The 17,136-nt window shown below is 42.8% G+C and overlaps 3 protein-coding genes across 4 annotated transcripts; all 3 read left to right on the forward strand.

Annotated features, from left to right (window-relative positions):
* Window positions 1–1,072: 1,072 nt before the first annotated feature.
* On the forward strand, window positions 1,073–6,255 carry LOC115773045 (inositol-3-phosphate synthase 1-A). Its single transcript, XM_030719547.1, has 11 exons — window positions 1,073–1,239; window positions 1,584–1,708; window positions 1,805–1,966; window positions 2,511–2,640; window positions 3,089–3,282; window positions 3,370–3,519; window positions 4,082–4,300; window positions 4,429–4,593; window positions 4,687–4,800; window positions 5,304–5,521; window positions 5,647–6,255. Exons 2-11 carry the CDS (start codon window positions 1,595–1,597, stop codon window positions 5,840–5,842), a joined length of 1,662 nt encoding a protein of 553 aa, XP_030575407.1. The 5' UTR covers window positions 1,073–1,239; window positions 1,584–1,594; the 3' UTR covers window positions 5,843–6,255.
* Window positions 6,256–8,486: 2,231 nt separating this feature from the next.
* On the forward strand, window positions 8,487–10,394 carry tpgs1 (tubulin polyglutamylase complex subunit 1). Its single transcript, XM_030719548.1, has 2 exons — window positions 8,487–8,939; window positions 9,325–10,394. Exons 1-2 carry the CDS (start codon window positions 8,602–8,604, stop codon window positions 9,971–9,973), a joined length of 987 nt encoding a protein of 328 aa, XP_030575408.1. The 5' UTR covers window positions 8,487–8,601; the 3' UTR covers window positions 9,974–10,394.
* A 786-nt stretch (window positions 10,395–11,180) lies between these two features.
* Window positions 11,181–13,970, forward strand: LOC115772822 (putative nuclease HARBI1). 2 transcript variants are annotated; one of them, XM_030719222.1, is made up of 5 exons: window positions 11,181–11,419; window positions 12,186–12,734; window positions 12,832–12,992; window positions 13,453–13,606; window positions 13,648–13,917. In XM_030719222.1, the coding sequence occupies exons 1-5, from the start codon at window positions 11,255–11,257 to the stop codon at window positions 13,795–13,797; spliced, it is 1,179 nt and encodes a 392-aa protein (XP_030575082.1). In that variant the 5' UTR covers window positions 11,181–11,254; the 3' UTR covers window positions 13,798–13,917. The 2 variants fall into 2 exon arrangements, with proteins under 2 accessions (XP_030575082.1, XP_030575081.1); XM_030719221.1 differs by having other exon boundaries at window positions 13,453–13,970.
* Window positions 13,971–17,136: the final 3,166 nt, after the last annotated feature.

Here is a 17,136-nt window from a genome sequence, read left to right on the forward strand (position 1 = left end):
GGGCTCAGTGCCTTAGTTCCAGTGAAAGGAACTCTTAATGCTTCAGCATACCAAGACATTTTGGACAATTTTATGCTCCCAACTTTGTGGGAACAGTTTGGGAATGTTTGGGAATGACTGGCTTGCACAGAATCCTGACCTCAATTCATACTTTACTTACTATGATTCGTTTTCCACACTCTGGACTCTGCTCTGTTCAGCCAGGTGTTCCCTCACTGATCTGCACATCCAGCAACACACCTGGTTCTCCAGTCATCCGTCGCCTACTCTGCCCGCTCTGCCACAGCTCCCATCCCTGACCCGTTCACCCATACAATAATTATTCACCTTTTCTCTCTGACTTAAGACAGTTATGATATGCCATGATTTTCTCATCCAATAAAGGAATATTTAACCCTTTATAGGGCACTCATTGAAATAGCTGTGGCTGTTTCAAGGATGGGGGTATCATTTCTGACACGGGTCGCTACTTTCATGCTGAAAGGGCTGGGGAACTGTGTCATGCTACCAGTAACAAAATAAAAAATAAAAAATAGGGAGAAATCACTCAGTAATGCTGTGATGATCAAGTGTTCCCTTAATTTTTTTTTTAAGCAGTGTATATAAAAAAATTTTGATTCCTACAGTTTTGCACTTACAGCTGAAAGCAGGTTTATCCTTTTTTATTGTTCCATTCTTAATTTAATGTGTCCGTGCTGGAGTACCTGCAGTTTCAGAATGTTTGCTTACTATTTCTGCCTTTAAAGACCGTTTGCATTTAAGAAAACAAAGGTTAATGCAAAAATTAATTAAAAAAAATTTCCATTCTTTGCTTTGTTGTTCTTCAAGTTATGGAAAAAAACTTGCCGCTGCAGGGGATGTTTCAGACATTCGAGAAACATCTACAGCCACACAAATCCTCAGCGCCGAGCTTTGTGGTTTCACCGAGAATTCTCCAGAATGGAAATTTTTCACCTCATGTAAAGAAACGTGAGCGAAAACAAGCTCGGCCATTTGCTGCAGTTCTCAAACGTCGCCATCCGCACCAGCTATAAAAGAGCGGACGGAGCGCTCGGATTGGCCTGTGGTGCTGAATCCGTCCTACGAGAGAACCTTTCGAGCTCGAGCCTGACACCAGCTGGAGGAAGACAATAACAACACTCACCGGTTAAAGGAAGTGGAATTTTACCAAGCGAAGAGCTATCAGCGATACGCAGCGGAACGGTCTTACTTTAGAAAATATATCTTACACGTGCAAAGGTGAGGAAGTTTGCGGGTCTAGTTCAGTTTTATTTCCGCTTTTTTTGAGCGATCAGAGCAAAAAAAAAACAAAAAAAAAAAACGGGTCAAGTTTGACAGCTGTCAGCGGGAGGGCGGAAACAAAAACCGGTTTATTAGGGTTTTCTTAGAACGCGTTGCAGCTGTCAGGTGGCGGGCTCGAAGGAGTAGAGATAATAATAATAAATTATTGTTTCAACATGCGTGCCAGTATCGTCGATTAAATGTGATCTGTTGATGAAAGGCAGCTTTTTCCCGCAGTGCACTTGCATGTGCACGGAGAGAGGCCCAGTAACTGATGTCGTTTTCCTCCTCTTTTCTTGCAGACTCTGTAACCATGTCCGTGAGCATTCACATCAACAGCCCTAATGTGAAGTACACAGACACTCACATTGAGGCTCAGTATCCCTACCAGACCACATCGGTGCACAGAGATGGGAACAAAGTTACGGTAAGCGATATACTTTTGTATGGGCGCGCGAGCATGCGTGTGCGCATACGTCTGTGCGCGTTCAGCCTCCCGCTAACCCTGCGCTGTGTGTCACAGGTGACCCCCCGCACCACTGAGATGACAATCCGCACCGAGCGTCGTGTGCCTCGGCTGGGAGTGATGCTGGTGGGCTGGGGAGGCAATAACGGTACCACAGTCACAGCAGCTGTACTGGCCAACAAACTGGGTCTTACCTGGAAGACCAAAACCGGAGAAAAGGTAAGACGAGTGTAACAGATATATAATAAATAATATGATGTACCTGCTGCACAAAATGCATCTCAACTACTCTGTGTAAGCTATTGTATTGAAACAGATGCCACTGTATACTGCCTGAAGTCTGGAAAGAGCACACATAATAGATTTCATGGATAATGACCAGTGGAATATGCACAATTTAATAACATAAAAGAAATTTTAAAAAATACTCCAGAGAGCAAATGAACTCTATAACCAAACTATAATATGATGTGAAAACTACCAATAGAGAATGAATAGCAAAGCTCCCAGTCCTGTTTTATAAACCTAGAGTGCTGAGTGTCCCCTGCTTCAGCAGTACAGCCTCATTATAAGCTGATTATACTGACATGTTCAGTGGAGGGTTAAAGGCTTACTTGGGGATTTTCCCTTATAAGGACATCTGTAGTAATATTTATGAGCTGATTCTTATGAGTTCCATTTTGGCCAGATTACTATTAAAAATGGTAAATTACATCCCATAAAGAGAATGAAATCACATTCTTTTTCTTTTCTATGTCCTTAGAAAGCGAACTACTTCGGCTCCCTCCTGCAGTCGTCCACTGTTTGTCTGGGATCAGGGCTCGAGGGTGAGGTTAATGTGCCTTTCCGGGACCTCCTGCCCATGGTGCACCCTAACGACATCGTGTTTGATGGTAAGGACAGTTCCAGACAGGCAGCTCTGGGTATAACCACTGGTGTGACTGGTGTGTGTGGGTGTTTGTGTGTGAGAGAGAGTTCCTGCAAATTAGGTTGAGGAGTGTTAACAGCAGTGAAATTTGATCCTAGAACATATCAGTGAGATAGGGAGTCTCTGCATAAGGTGAAGCTTAAACTTATAGATCAACTGCACTGCTTTTCAGGAGATTTGTTACTAGGGCTTCTTGATTATGATAAAAATCATTATTAGAATATAATTTAAAAGATTATTTTGGCCAACATTGATCATAATTTTTTAACATGGTTACTTAAAGACTAGTGCATTTGTTTCTATCTGAGCTTATTTATAGAGATGCTATAGAATAAGATAAAAAGGATAACTGACACAGGTCAGCCTTCCTGTTTAGTTCTGGAAAATGATTTTGTTTTTTTATTTTTTATTAGGTTGGGATATCTCTTCGATGGATCTGGGCAGTGCAATGGAGCGAGCTCAGGTTCTTGACTGGTCTTTGCAAGAGCAGCTGCGACCATACATGAGCTGCCTGAAACCCAGACCATCCATCTACATTCCAGAGTTTATTGCTGCGAATCAGGAGAGTCGAGCAGACAGTGTCCTCACTGGGACCATGGCAGAGCAGGTATTAAGTCTCCCACACCCCTTTTATTTATTGGTCTTTACTTTTTTTTCTCTTGTAATTTATCTTAAAGAGTACATGATCTTCCAGATGGAGCAAATCAGAGCTGACATAAGAGACTTCCGTCAGTCCAGCGGTGTGGACAAAGTCATTGTTTTGTGGACCGCCAACACTGAGCGCTTCTGTGATATCATCCCAGGTGTCAACGACACCGCCAAGAACCTGCTGGCTGGAATCCAAGTGAGTTAAATGGCCGTAAAAATAAATCCAGATTAAATTTTCAATGGAAATCACAATACTGAGCCAACCTAAACTGTGGTTGGTAGTTATCATTAATCACCTGCTCCACTTTAATTTCTTCCTAATGCTTTGGACCAAACAGTAATTCTCCATTACATTTAGTGATTAATAAAGCTTAGAGGATAAAAAGATTAGCCCTTCTAACACACTTTGGATTTGTAAATGAAATATCTTAATGAGTCTGAAAGAGACAGCAATTCCTTTTATATCAGATCAGGGAGAAGTAAATTATGATTCCCCTGTCTTGGCAGAGCTCTTATTTTATCTCCTGCCTTGAGCATGCTTGTACTGCTGTCAGCAATGATAAGAGTTTATTTCACAGACTTCTGATCCTCAGCAAATAGCTCAATTTAAGATAGTCATGATGTCAACAAGAGAGTTTTCTTTATGGAGATGATGTAAAGAGTCTCGGGGGAAATGTAGTCAAGCTTTCCTCTTAAGTGTAATATGATGACATGCTCAGTAACAGCCATCATGTCTTTGTTTTCCTTACATCCATCAGGCTGGAGCTGCAGAGATCTCTCCCTCCACTCTGTTTGCAGTGGCCAGTATACTGGAGGGCTGCGCCTACATCAACGGCTCCCCACAGAACACTTTCGTCCCAGGGGCTTTAGAGCTGGCCATGCAGAGAGGTGTGTTCATTGGCGGTGATGATTTTAAGTCTGGTCAGACTAAGATCAAATCAGTACTGGTAGACTTCCTGGTCAGCGCAGGCATCAAGGTAAGGATTAATGAGACTCAGCCACTTCTGAGACATGATGAAGATAATTAGCAGCTGTTATATTGCAGGTATATATGGTTAAAGTGTAACTTTATTCTTTAAATCACAAGTTTCTCTGTCTTTGACAGCCAACCTCCATTGTCAGCTACAATCACCTCGGCAACAACGATGGGAAAAACCTGTCGGCTCCACAGCAGTTCCGCTCCAAAGAGATCTCCAAGAGCAATGTGGTGGATGACATGGTCCAGTCCAACCCCATACTGTACCAGCCAGGAGAGAAACCTGACCACTGTGTGAGTGAGAGCGACGCAAACACACACAGATAAGAAGCTGCATGCCAGGTATTTGCACAAAGCGGCTGACCGACTCTGTCTGTTTTCTTTCAGGTGGTTATTAAATATGTCCCTTATGTGGGAGACAGCAAGCGTGCCATGGATGAATACACCTCTGAAATAATGATGGGAGGGATCAATACTATTGCGCTGCACAATACCTGTGAGGTCAGTGGTCAGTCTGTTTCTGTTGACAGCATCAGAAACAATGAAGTTGCAAAAATATAACATCCTCTTTGTTTATAGGTACAAGCTTAATATTTGCAAGTGATTCACTGAATTTAAGTCCATTTTTAACTTGTTATAAATAATCTATAACATGATAATGATGATGATGATAATAATAATAATGGAGTCTAGTTAAATGTAGATTTTTGGCTCCCTCCAGTGGGAGAAAAGTCACATCCACAGATGTTTTTAAAAACCAACAGACATCATAATTAATTATTTTGATCAATATTGATAAAGATTATTTAACTTTATTACTTACAGAGTTCATTTATTTTGGACCAATCATTAAAAAGAAGGTGTTTGTCTTCTTATTTAAAAGAGGATGTATCAAAAAGAAACTGCTACAATTTAAAGAAGTTCCTCCATACAAAAGGGTCTGTGTACGGCTTTTCTTTGTAGTACACAATTCTACTCACTACTTCTTTCTTTCCTTGTAACAGGACTCCCTACTTGCCAGCCCAATCATCCTGGACCTGGTGATGCTGACAGAGCTTTGCCAGCGTGTGACTGTAAAGCCTCAGGGTGAGAAGAACTTCCAGTCCTTCCATAGCGTCTTATCACTGCTCTCCTTCCTCTGCAAGGCCCCACTTGTCCCATCAGGCACCCCAGTTGTCAATGCCTTTTTCCGTCAGAGGGCCTCCATTGAGAACATCATGAGGTGAGTGAATCACTTTGATTTCTGTATCTGAAAAGCTGCATGTTTATTCGACAGAAGGATTCTGCTTTTCAGGAATGAGGTGTTTGAATTTCTTCACTTACAGCATCCCTCTCCTTTCTTTTCAGGGCGTGCCTCGGACTTCCTCCTCAGAACCACATGCTGCTGGAGCACAAGCTACAGAGGAACTTCCTGCTTCCACATGAAACCTGTGTCAATAATGATGCGGCTTCTTTGAAGAAAGTTCCCTTAATCAATGGGAATCACATTCCCCTAACAAATGGCATATATGCACACATGGATGACACAGCATGTGCATTATAACTAAAACACTGCTGACCCAAACTGGACTGAAACAAACTTTTACCTTGAATGAAAAGAACAAATTCCCTCATTGATTAAGTCGTCTTTGCCACATCAATTTGTCTTTTGCTGGGTTTTGATATTGGGCCATACAGGGCAAGTTTGTTTGCTAGTTTGTTTGTGATCATATTTTAAATATTAACTTAGTGAACTGCTTGTGCTTACATCACAGTAGTTTTCAGACTAATTTGCACATTGTACACTCTCTTTTGCTGTGAAGTAGATGTTTCTGTGAAAAACAGATGTAGTACCTGCATTATTTGTTATTTAAATTAACAATACACTGGACCATCTTTTTTACATTACTGATTTTGTACAATAGCCTATCACTACTTTTTTGTAGTGTCTTAGACTGTTTATATACAATAAATTCCTACCGTAAACATTGTGGTTATTTTGGGCTTTTAATGATTTTGTTGAATTGTTCTTTTTCCAGGGTTGAATGACTGTACAGCAAGCATCTTCAATGACTTAAAAAAACAAGATTTGGGTGCACAAATTTGAATTTATTTTGGATTTTCTCTAATCCACACAGGGTCAAAAGCATACATACAGTCTCAAATATATACTGTACATAAACTCACTTAAATCTTTTAATAAGTTGCGCTAAAGGTTCTACAGTGTCTTTTAACTTGGCAAGACCGGGGGCTATTAACTTCTCATTAGTGGTCATGATTGACTAAAAATAAAAAGGATTTGTTTGACAGCACTCATTGGATTGACCAATTCTCAGAACTCAGTGAAGATCTAAGAAGGAGAAGTGTAAATTTTTAAATAAGTTGGGAAGGTTTCTTGGAGCCATTTCTAAATAACTGCAGATTCCAAGATCATCAGTTCAAAGTACAAGTTTTTCAGATGTGTAACCACTTTGCTAGGGTCTGGAAGAAGACCCAAACAGTCCCCTTCAGATGAGAGGAAATCAGTTAGGATGTACAGGAACAACTCAGCTGGCCACCCCAGCTTCCAGCTAATCTGGAGGCCACCAAGCTGTTCCCAAGCCAGCCGAGAGATATAATCTCTCCAGCGATTCCTGGGTGTGCCCCAAAACACCTCAACTAGGAGGTGCCCTAGGAAGCATCATAGTCAGATGTCCGAACCAACTCAACTGGCTCTTTCTGATGTAGAGGAGCAGCAGCTCCACTCTGAGCCCCTCCGAGCTCTAAGGGAGAGCCCAGCCACCCTTCGAAGGAAACTCATTTCTGCTATTTGTCGCCATGACCTAATTTTTTTCAGTCACTGCCCAGAGCTTGTGACAGTAGATGAGGTTAGGAATGTAGATTGATTCATCAGCTCGCTCCTCACCACCACAGATCGGCAAGAAAAGAAAGAAGCCCCTGCTCCAAAATTGACATCTTCAAGCTTGACTGAAGTTTGCAGCTTCCCACATGGACACGCTAAAAGCCTTCTGGAGAAAAGTTTATTGTTAGGCAAGACAAAGATTAAACTAATTGGCCACAATGACAAGAGGTATGTTTGGAGGAGTAAAGGTGAGGCTTTCAAACCTAAGAACAAGTCAGACATGGTGGTGACAGCATCATATGGCTGTTTTGCTGACAGTGGTACTGGTACATTGCACAAAGTAGATGGTATATTGAAGAAGGAGGTCTACCTCCAGAGTCCTGATCTCTTTATGGTTTTGGAATGGATAAAGCAGGCTAAAATTAAGCTTCAGGAATGGCCTTCCCAAAGCCCCGACTTAATATCAAGAATAATTTTATTGGCTGTCATTTCCAAACAGCTTTTATCTCCTTTGAATGTACAAGTCACAAGAAAATTAACATTTTGTATTGGGTATCTAATGCTAAAGCTAAAATAAACATTAAATGGTCAGTTACTTAGATATCACTTTTCAACTCTATTTGAGCACTCAAAGCACTTTCTTACTATAAGCCACATTCACACACATATTAATACATGGTCCTTTTTTCCTATGCCTAATCACTTTTAACTTAACATTCACACAGATGCATTGGGGGAACTCAGGGTTCAGTTTCTTGCCCAAGGATATTTTGACATGCAGACTACAGGAGCTGGGTATCAAACCACCGACCTTCTGATTAGCAGATTAGTAAACAACCTGCTCTAACTTCTGAGCAGGTTCCTATTCACCTAACCCTAATCCTAAACAATAATACAATAAATAACAATAAAGTATATTTGATTTGATTGATAAAAATAAATATATTTTTATACATCTATGTTCATTCACCCTTTTTGTGGTGTGAATGGTAAATTAAACTGTCGAAACTGATATATTATTTATTGAATTTCATCACAGCTGCTATCAGGAAGTGTTTCTACATAAGATCAAGAAGTAAAACATATTTTTCTGCATTTGTGTTAGCTTTTCTAAAAGTTTCCAGGCCAAAATGGGCCATAGCTAAAGAATTAAGAATGACTGGCCTCAAAACACATCAATATACAAATAAACAAATAAATGTGTTTTGGGGTCAGGTTGTACGTTTACATAGGAGAAAAAAAAGGAAGTTTTCAAATAAACGCTAAAGGTTCAGTGACATTAGTATAACAGCTTCCATACTTCCAAATCTTCAGGGGAACCAGGCGGTACTTTAGGCTGGGATCTGAAGCCATTAGTCCGCCCCTGCGCAGACTTTACCTCGCAACCAGCGAGGTTTTACCATCGTGTGACGTTTTCTTGATCGCCAACCGTTTTTTCATCACTTCCGCTGCCGTTGCTGCGACACGGGACGTCAACCGCAATGGCGGACAAGGAGAAGCGCCGGTCCGGAGTTAATCCTCCGGGGATGCCCGCGGGTAAAGCCACCAAATCGGACAGTGACAGAGAGTTTCTGTCGCAGGCTGGGGTGGGAGACCTGCTCCGCGGCGCCATCCTCAAGATGGTCGAAGCCAGATCAGACGATCCCATCGGGTTTCTTGCAGACCACTTCTGCAACCTCGCATCCGTGACAGCCACCGGCTCGGGTGGATGCGGCGACGAGGAGCAGTTGAACACCGGCACGTTGAGCGCAGGCGCGCAGGAACAGCAGCGTCTCAACCGGGCGCTGTGGCACCTGCGGCTGGCGCACCACTCCCAGAGGTCCGGATGAAATTCAGAGGTTTATTGTCTTATATTCGGCAGTGTAGAGAGTGGAAATAGCGTGTATTAACGGAGAATAATTTAATTTCCAAACAGAGGATAAAGTATTAGGATATTATTGTAGTAGGAAAATCGCTCAGCTGTTTACAGTTTCTCGTGACATCCTTGGATATCTAGCAGACTTTAGACTGACTAATGCTTAGAAGTCTGTTTGAAGTTCAGGTTCTCGCTTGCTCTGTTGTAGTTTTTCCTTTGTGTTATTTTAAAGACCAAAGAAAGCAAACATTAATACCTTAAAAAGGATAATGGTGCAACAAGTATATTTTTCCACACTTCTACAGATTAAAGAACAATTTAATATTTTTTATTCCATCTTTCCCCACAGATCTGCCTTCAGCAACAATGTCCGTGTGGCCTACGACCTTCTAAACCTCACTGGGCCTCAAAGATGTGTAGGCGAGTTTTCTGAAGGCCCCGATGTCCCCTGCACTGACAGCCCCACCGGAGGAGGAGGAGTGAGGGGAGGCCTCTACACTCAGACTTTGCAGTGCCTGTGCAGCGAAGGTGGAGTCCCTGCTTCCACCTCTGCTCCACTCCTACAGCGCCTCTATTGTCACGACCATGAAGCCGTCCCTTATGATGTCTTCCGTCACGGTGTGCTCACGTGTGCCGTTTTCTCAGACTACATCCGGCAGGCTCAAAGGCTTTACGCTGAGGTGTGTTGCCCAGCCGAGGGCACTGCCTCGCGGGCGTTGTGCCTGGCCGTATTGGGCACCTTGAAGGAAGCACTAGAGACTTCCCAGGGCTCTGATACAAACTGCTGTGCCAATGCTAACACTAAAGTGAATTCCTGTCCTGAGGCTAATGTGAAGGCTATCCGCTACCTGGAGGCCAGTGCCAAGATCTCTCCCTACAAGCTGGCTCAGGCCATGGCTGGAGCACAAACTCGGGGACCTGGCGGCAACATGGATGCAAAAGAGTTTGAAAACGCAGCTGCAGAATTGTTTATCACTCGAGTGAAAGTTGTGTCCTAAATCTTCTCATGACTGAAGAATGTATAGGAATCTACAGCATGTCCATGAGTAAATGATTAGCTTATATTCATCTTCTGCAACCTCTGACCTTACTGTTGCCCAGTAATAAACACCTACACAAATATTACCTCTTTTCAAGACTCACACTAAACTCACTAAGTCCACTGTAAAACATACTGTTTGTTCACTGTTCCTGGCACTAACAAGTAACTGCATGAAGCAGTCTGTGTGACTACATAATCAGTGGTGTATGGGGGACAAGGAGTTCTTTTTGTGGAGAAGGAGTTCCAGTTCCTTGAAATCAGTATTTCTTCTGATAGTTACTGTTGTTGAACGTTTTCCATGAAATTCTTGGAGTAGAGAGTAGTACTCTAACTTGTCCTCTTCAGCCAGTGAAATCAACACTGCTGTAATAAAGGTTCCTCTTTTAAATGGCTCAGTTTCATTATTCATTGAGGCTACCTGAGGGTTGATCTCTAAAGGTGGTGCAGAAGGACATATTCAGGGCAGTACTGAACTAGTATTTTTGTATCCCAAGTGTGGCAGATATATTGACCATCATCATGCATGACTTACATAGAGGCTCAATTAAGCTGTCTACACACTGGGGACAAAACGACACAGTTTGATCTAAGTTTTGATGTTAGGCTAAATAAACCTTTCAATTAGCATTTTAGATTGCAAAATAAAAGATCACTGGGGAGTGTAGAGAAACAGAGTGCACTTATGCAAACCTAAACTAAAAAAATATAGGGAGCGCCAAGTCAGTTAAACTTCAGTGCTATTATTCTGTCCAGTTAGGAAGTATAAACCACTGTGAATCAATTTCACCTGCTTTGATGCAAATAAAAGTCACAACAGGTGCCCTGGAGAGGCAAAAAAGACAACCTTGAAAAAGGGAATGCTTTTGCAGGTGGTGGCCACAGATCATTACTCTCCTTAAAAGAAGGCTTTTCCAGCAGTCTAAAGAGTGTGGAGGAGACCCCGGGAGAAAGGACTCCACTCAAAGACGTCAGCCCAGCAGCAGGACTGGTATCTGCTCGTTTGTGCGAGGAGGAACATAAAGAGCACTGCCAGAACCCTACAGAACGACCTCCAGCAGGAGGTTGAGAGTTGTGCATTCAATAGGTGAATTACGCTACTCGTTCTGGCAGCCACTGGATGGCAGCACCCCTCACGGTCAGACACAAGCAGAAAGCGGAAGTGAAATGTCGGGGGTTGTGTTTGACCAGCCCGATATGTCGTCCACCTTAGTGTTGCATCCCAGATGAAACTGTAATAATGGAGGAAGAGGAGCAGCTGCGCTCTTTGATGTTTCTCATGACTTACATGCTGCTGAAGCGCCGGAGAGACATAAACGACGCAAACATTCAGAGACGCAACGAGATCCAGAGACGCATCAGACACCGCCAGTACTTCTTCCAGAGACAGAGGAGGATGCTCATGGTCAGTCCTACCCTCTCACTTTTGTAAGAAACACCTATAAACAAAGTACCGATACACAAGGACACAAAGGTAGACAGAAAGACACCCTTAATACAAGGAGGCTTCGAAAATAAAGAAAAAAAAAAGTCTAAGAATATTATAAGCGTTGGAATTAGTCGCAAATGTAGAGCCTTAAAATAATAACTGTATCAACAGATACAACTGTCTTGAATAGTAGTCTAGTATCTATTTTTGATCTGTTTACAAAATGTCAAAACTTTTAATAAAGTCAGATTTTTCCATCTTATAAGTGGGAGTGGCGCAGTGGGTAGGCGCTCGCCTTGCAGCCGGAAGGTTGCTGGTTCGAGCCCCTGTCCCTGCAGTTTCCTTGGGCAAGACACTTAAACCACATTGCCTAACGGTAGCGCCTGTCTCTGACTGCATGACCACAGATGCTCGCCTCTAGATGAGTGATCTGGAATGATCATTTCATTGTGTGCCTTGTGTGCACAGTGACAATGAGTTGAATCTAACATCATCTTCTTCTTCTGCTTATCCTGTTCAGGGTTGTGGGGGGGCTGGAGCCTATCCCAGCTCTCATAGGGTGAGACGCAGGGTTCACCCTGTACAGGCCGCCAGCCTGTCGCAAGGCTAACACAGAGAGACAACCATTCACACTTACACCTATGGGCAATTTAGAATCACCTAACCTAACCCCAGTAACTGCATGTCTACAATAATTACTAAACAAACTTTCTTTTTTTTCACTGTATCTTTTTCTCTGCAGATGATGATTGCAGGAGGTATCCGCTCCAATGCCCGCATCCGCACCCGTCCCTGGACCACCACTCCAAGCACAGACTGGTGGGAACGGGTGGTGATGACAGAATTCCAGCCCTCTGATTGGTTGGATAAGTTCCGCATGAGCCGGGAGACGTTCTTCTACCTCTGCGACAAGCTGAGGCCCCGCCTGGCTCGACAGGACACCAGCTTCCGCCTGGCACTGCCGGTGGAGAAGCGTGTAGCTGTAGCCCTGTGGCGTCTAGCATCCAACATCGAGTACCGCACCATCAGCACCCTGTTTGGTGTGGGGAAGTCCACCGTGTGCAGGTGCGTTAGAGACATGTGTCATGCCATCGTGGCGCTCCTCAGCTCCATCTACCTCCGACCACCAGGTGAGCAGGAGCTGGAAGATTCAGCTCAGCTGTTCCTATCCCAGTGGGGCTTCCCTCACTGCGTTGCTACTATAGCAACACTCCACACGGCTATTATCACCCCATCAAACAACGCGTCTGACTACGCCAACCCTGCTGGCTGGCTGTCAGTCATGTCCCAGGTGACGAAACCGACCAGCTATGCCACCGCAGGTACAAGCTCGAGGGTTATCCAGTCAGATTCCGACTGCCTGCCTCTGTGTGTCTTTGCTGTTTCAGGTGGCTGTTAGTGGTCGGGGGCAATTCTGGGATGTATGTGCCAGTTTCCCTGGTGGGACAGACCCAGCTGACATCTTACAGAACTCATCACTGTGGGCAACAGCTGCAGAGGGTGGACTGTCACCTGCCCCACCGCCTACCTTCATGGGAAAACCACTTAGGTAGAGTTAACAGGAAGAAAGTCAATCAGATTTTTCAGACATTTAATTTGTTTTTTCTCATGTTTGTCAAGTTTTCATGCAGCCTTTGTGTCACAAACAAATGTAGACATTGTGATGTCACCCTTTGGTTAGTGAAGTGTCACTATGAAGGCTCAAACTGAGCTTTCTCTATTGCCATATTGATGTTTTGAAACCAAGTGCATGCTGTAATCCTCATTTCTGACTCTGATCATTACCGTAATTTACAAAATCAAATATTTACTGAGGTCACAGGGCAGAGGAGCTGTTTTCCTAGACTTCTGTATACCTGGACTTCTTTTTGAAACCACAGGCGTCACCCCCTGCTGGCCACTAGAAATAATGCAGATGTAATATTGAAATGTAGGAATGCTGTGTTTTTAGGATGTCTTTTAGGTGTGTTTCAAATAATAAATAAATGAAACCAATTTATCACATCCAGGTATGTGTTGCTGGGTGAGGCCTGTTATCCACTCCAGAGCTGGCTGATGAAGGCCTATCCTGAGGAAAAGGGGAGAACAGCAAGTCACGTGGCGCTGACAGAGCAGCAGCAGCTGTTTAATCGACGGCTCGCCCGAGCGCTGCACGTGCCTCAGGAGGCGCTGCTGAGGCTGAGGGCACGCTGGCAGTGCCTCAGCAAGAGGAACGACTGTGGGCTGGACGTGGTGCCCACCATGATCCTGGCTTGCTGCATTCTGCACAACATGTGCGAGTCCCACGGGGACGCATTCAAAGCAGAGTGGCAGGTGGAGGTGGCCGAAGCAGAGAGTCCCCAACCCAGCCATAAACGGCTCCTCTCCACCAGCATGGACCAAAGTAATGCTGAGGAAATCAGACGCCTCTTCTGTGACTATTTTGAAGACCAAAATAATTGATAAAGGACCAGGATAGTTGAAAATCTTTGTAAATCTTTGTAAATCTTTCTGTAATTATACTTCTACATTACATTACCAGCATGACTGGTCTGCTGGAAAAACAATCTCAAGCTGTCACTTTTGTGTTTTTATATTCACTTAACTTTACATTTTATTTATGTCATTTAAATTTTTATTGGGTTCTCAAATTTTTAAACCATTAAAAAAAAGAGGGAAAACAAGAGAAAACTGTGCACAGGACAAAACAAAATTAGACCAAAACATGAACCCAAATACAGACAGAACAAGGTTACAGCAAGTTATTCGTAGCACCCTTCATTGCGTGAGCAAAAAAATGTAATAAAAACATGGCCGACCAGCACCGCTTACTGTTTAAAATCATAAAACAACACATGCTGCATATTAGGCCCAAGGTATGTAGGTAAACATGACCTATCCCCCACAAAGCAAAGTTGAATTGATTCAGGTGACTAGTGTATCATTCATGTATCGTTTTATCCCTCTCCAAAGAGGCAGGACCTTAGGGCATGCCCACATTACATGGATAAAGGTTCCTTCATGCCTTTTACATTTCCAGCACAAATTATTTTCCATTCATCTGATTTTATGAAAACAGACAGGTGTAAAAACTAATGATGGAATATCTTATAACGCGTCAGTTTTCCCTGAGCTTTTGTTGTGAGCTGGCCCAAGAGTCCTTATCAATATTCAGCTTTAAATCCCTCTGCCAGATTAATATTTTCACAATTCCCATGTAGTTTGCTGGCAACAATCTTAGAAAAGGAAGAGGCAGAGTGAGTGTTTATAGGCATTACATTTTATTTATGAAGAAATTTGGTGTGTGAGTTCCTTTTTTATTTATTTTTTATTTTTTTAAACTATAACAGGTTTTGTATTAAAAAAATAAACTTAAAACATTCACCTTTAACGAGTTAAAATTTTATTTGTAAAATTGTCAGAAGGGAAGGTTTACGAGAAGGTAGTGAGACCCGCTATGATGTATGGTTTGGAGACGGTGGTGCTGACAAAAACACAGGAGGCCGAGCTGGAGGTGACAGAGCTGAAGATGCTCAGATTTTCACCGAGAGTGACCAGGAGGGACAGGAATAGAAATGAGTACATCAGAGGGACAGTTCGTGTTTGGAGACAAAGTTAGAAAAGCAAAACTGAGATGGTTGGGACATGTGCAGAGGAGGGATAGTGGATATACTGGACAGAGGATGTTGAAGATGGAGCTGCTAGGTAGGAATAAAAGAGGAAGACCACAGAGGAGGTTCATGGATGTAGTGGAGGAGGACATGCAGAGTGTTGGTGTGACTGAAGAGGATGCTAGGGGCAGGCGATCCACTGTGGTGACCTCTAAAGGGAGAAGCTGAAAGAAGAAGAAATTTATTTGCAAAATTGACAGGATATGTACAAGATGCATTTTGGTGATGCAGCTCTCACATATTTGGGCCATTCTACAATTGGAGGACAATTTTCAAATCTTTGCTCAAATACACTTCATATAATAATTGAAATTAATACAAAGGCAAAATTTGACATGTTTTTTAACATATATTTGAAACATTTGTTTTATATGTATGGTAACAGGGTTGCAAATCAGCACTAGTATCAGTGTTTTCCCAGAAAAAGGCAAGTTGTGGAATGTAGTGCAGTCAAGGATGAATGTAGTTCTATAAAAATAAAGGAAAGAAAACTTTGAAATGAATTTGCCTTCTTTTGATAATACTGGTAACAGGGTTGCAGTGGTTAGAGTGACACACTCAATCTAGTCAGATAAAATTGGGGGAAAAAAATATGTCAGAGAGGACTGACCTTTGGTCTACCCATGGTCTTAGCACACAACTTAATCGTGTCACTTCTTTGTCGCGTCATCTCACTCTTTTGTCTCTTTTATTTCCAGGCTAAATAGGTTTCAGCAACTGGGTTGCACATATGTTGAGGGATACGACATATATTGTGGTGCCTAATTGCTGTTCTTTGAAATATATTTTTTAAAAAATGCAAGAGGGATCTGTCAACAAAATCAAAACAGAAAAAAGTGGATTTATAATTTACTTTAACTGTTATACTGGACATGCAATTTGTTACTAGTTATCAAGAATTTGGGACAAGAGGAAAACATCAAGAAGCATCAAGAGCTATTTTGTATTTTATATAATGTTTTGTAACCACTTTTTCAGCAACTAGGTTTAAATTTTGTCTCAGGACTCCTGTAATATACAAAATGTATGTTTTAATATTTTGCGCATGGATTATTTTCACGTTTATGGGTGGGACAGAAAATGTCCTGCAATCGTAGAATGGCCCATTTATGAATGCCAAATGTCCTCATTTGCTTCCTAAACTCAGTAAATGAATCAACACAGTTTAAGAGAGGATGCAATTCTACTGTACGACCACAAGATGTCGCTGCTATTCCAGCATACGGCCACCTCGGTTTTCTTTAGTGGTGATGCTATGCTTGCAACACACTCCATCTTATTGATGGAAGGATAAGGAATGCCATATATTTGAAGATATTTTTAAGCTGGAGACAGCATATATGCAGCAGGTGTTGGGACTTGAATAACAAAAAAAAAAAAACAGCTCTTATCTGATCATGCATATTAGGTTTTTGTCTGCATGTCATGGACCCAACTTGAGCCCACCCCGAGACCCGCCTCGTTCATTCAATTGGTGTGCGACGAACCTGTTTGGCGAAATCCGCCGCTTGTCACTCAGCACCACTGTATCCTCCTCCTCTTCGCTTGGCATCATCCTGCTGTGTGCCCACCTAGTTCCAACGACCAGCGACCCGAAAGCCTTCTGCTTGAAGTGAATATATCTCTAGCAAAAGCCGCCGGTTCGGCACGCGTTTTCATGCTTGTTTTAGACTGTCGTCGTAGCTTTTATTTTACCGTCAAAATGAGCCAAGATGTAATAGGCTGCTGTGCTCTTATAGCTAGCTAGGCAGTCAAATTCCTTCAAACAGCAGCCTGCTGCTTCAATCACTGCGGGTTGACACATTTTAGCCGAGGCGCTGTGCAGTGAGCTAGCGGGCTAGCAGGGCAGCCTCCGTAGCCGTTACGTCTGATTTAGCCAGCGTTAGCTGATGTAGTTACTCAGAAAACGGACGCAGTGCTGCGGCGTGGATAGTGCAATATAGATTATCACTCTAATATTAGCTTACTGACAGGGAGTCTTACTTTTCCCTACCTAAACTACTTATCTTTTTGAGAGAGTGCACAGATATCAGCTGTTACGGG

This window comes from Archocentrus centrarchus, chromosome 22 (genome assembly GCF_007364275.1).
Source record: "Archocentrus centrarchus isolate MPI-CPG fArcCen1 chromosome 22, fArcCen1, whole genome shotgun sequence".
Lineage (NCBI taxonomy): Eukaryota > Metazoa > Chordata > Actinopteri > Cichliformes > Cichlidae > Archocentrus > Archocentrus centrarchus.

Bases quoted from the DNA above. Each gene is read 5' to 3' on its own strand.
- tpgs1 (XM_030719548.1), top strand. From the start codon at position 8,602: ATGGCGGACAAGGAGAAGCGCCGGTCCGGAGTTAATCCTCCGGGGATG. The intron at 8,940-9,324 runs GTCCGGATGAAA...CTTTCCCCACAG, and splicing joins CTGGCGCACCACTCCCAGAG to ATCTGCCTTCAGCAACAATG.
- LOC115772822 (XM_030719221.1), top strand. From the start codon at position 11,255: ATGGAGGAAGAGGAGCAGCTGCGCTCTTTGATGTTTCTCATGACTTAC. The intron at 11,420-12,185 runs GTCAGTCCTACC...TTTTCTCTGCAG, and splicing joins GACAGAGGAGGATGCTCATG to ATGATGATTGCAGGAGGTAT. The intron at 12,993-13,452 runs GTAGAGTTAACA...TATCACATCCAG, and splicing joins TTCATGGGAAAACCACTTAG to GTATGTGTTGCTGGGTGAGG.
- LOC115773045 (XM_030719547.1), top strand. From the start codon at position 1,595: ATGTCCGTGAGCATTCACATCAACAGCCCTAATGTGAAGTACACAGAC. The intron at 2,641-3,088 runs GTAAGGACAGTT...ATTTTTTATTAG, and splicing joins TAACGACATCGTGTTTGATG to GTTGGGATATCTCTTCGATG. The intron at 4,594-4,686 runs GTGAGTGAGAGC...GTTTTCTTTCAG, and splicing joins GAGAGAAACCTGACCACTGT to GTGGTTATTAAATATGTCCC.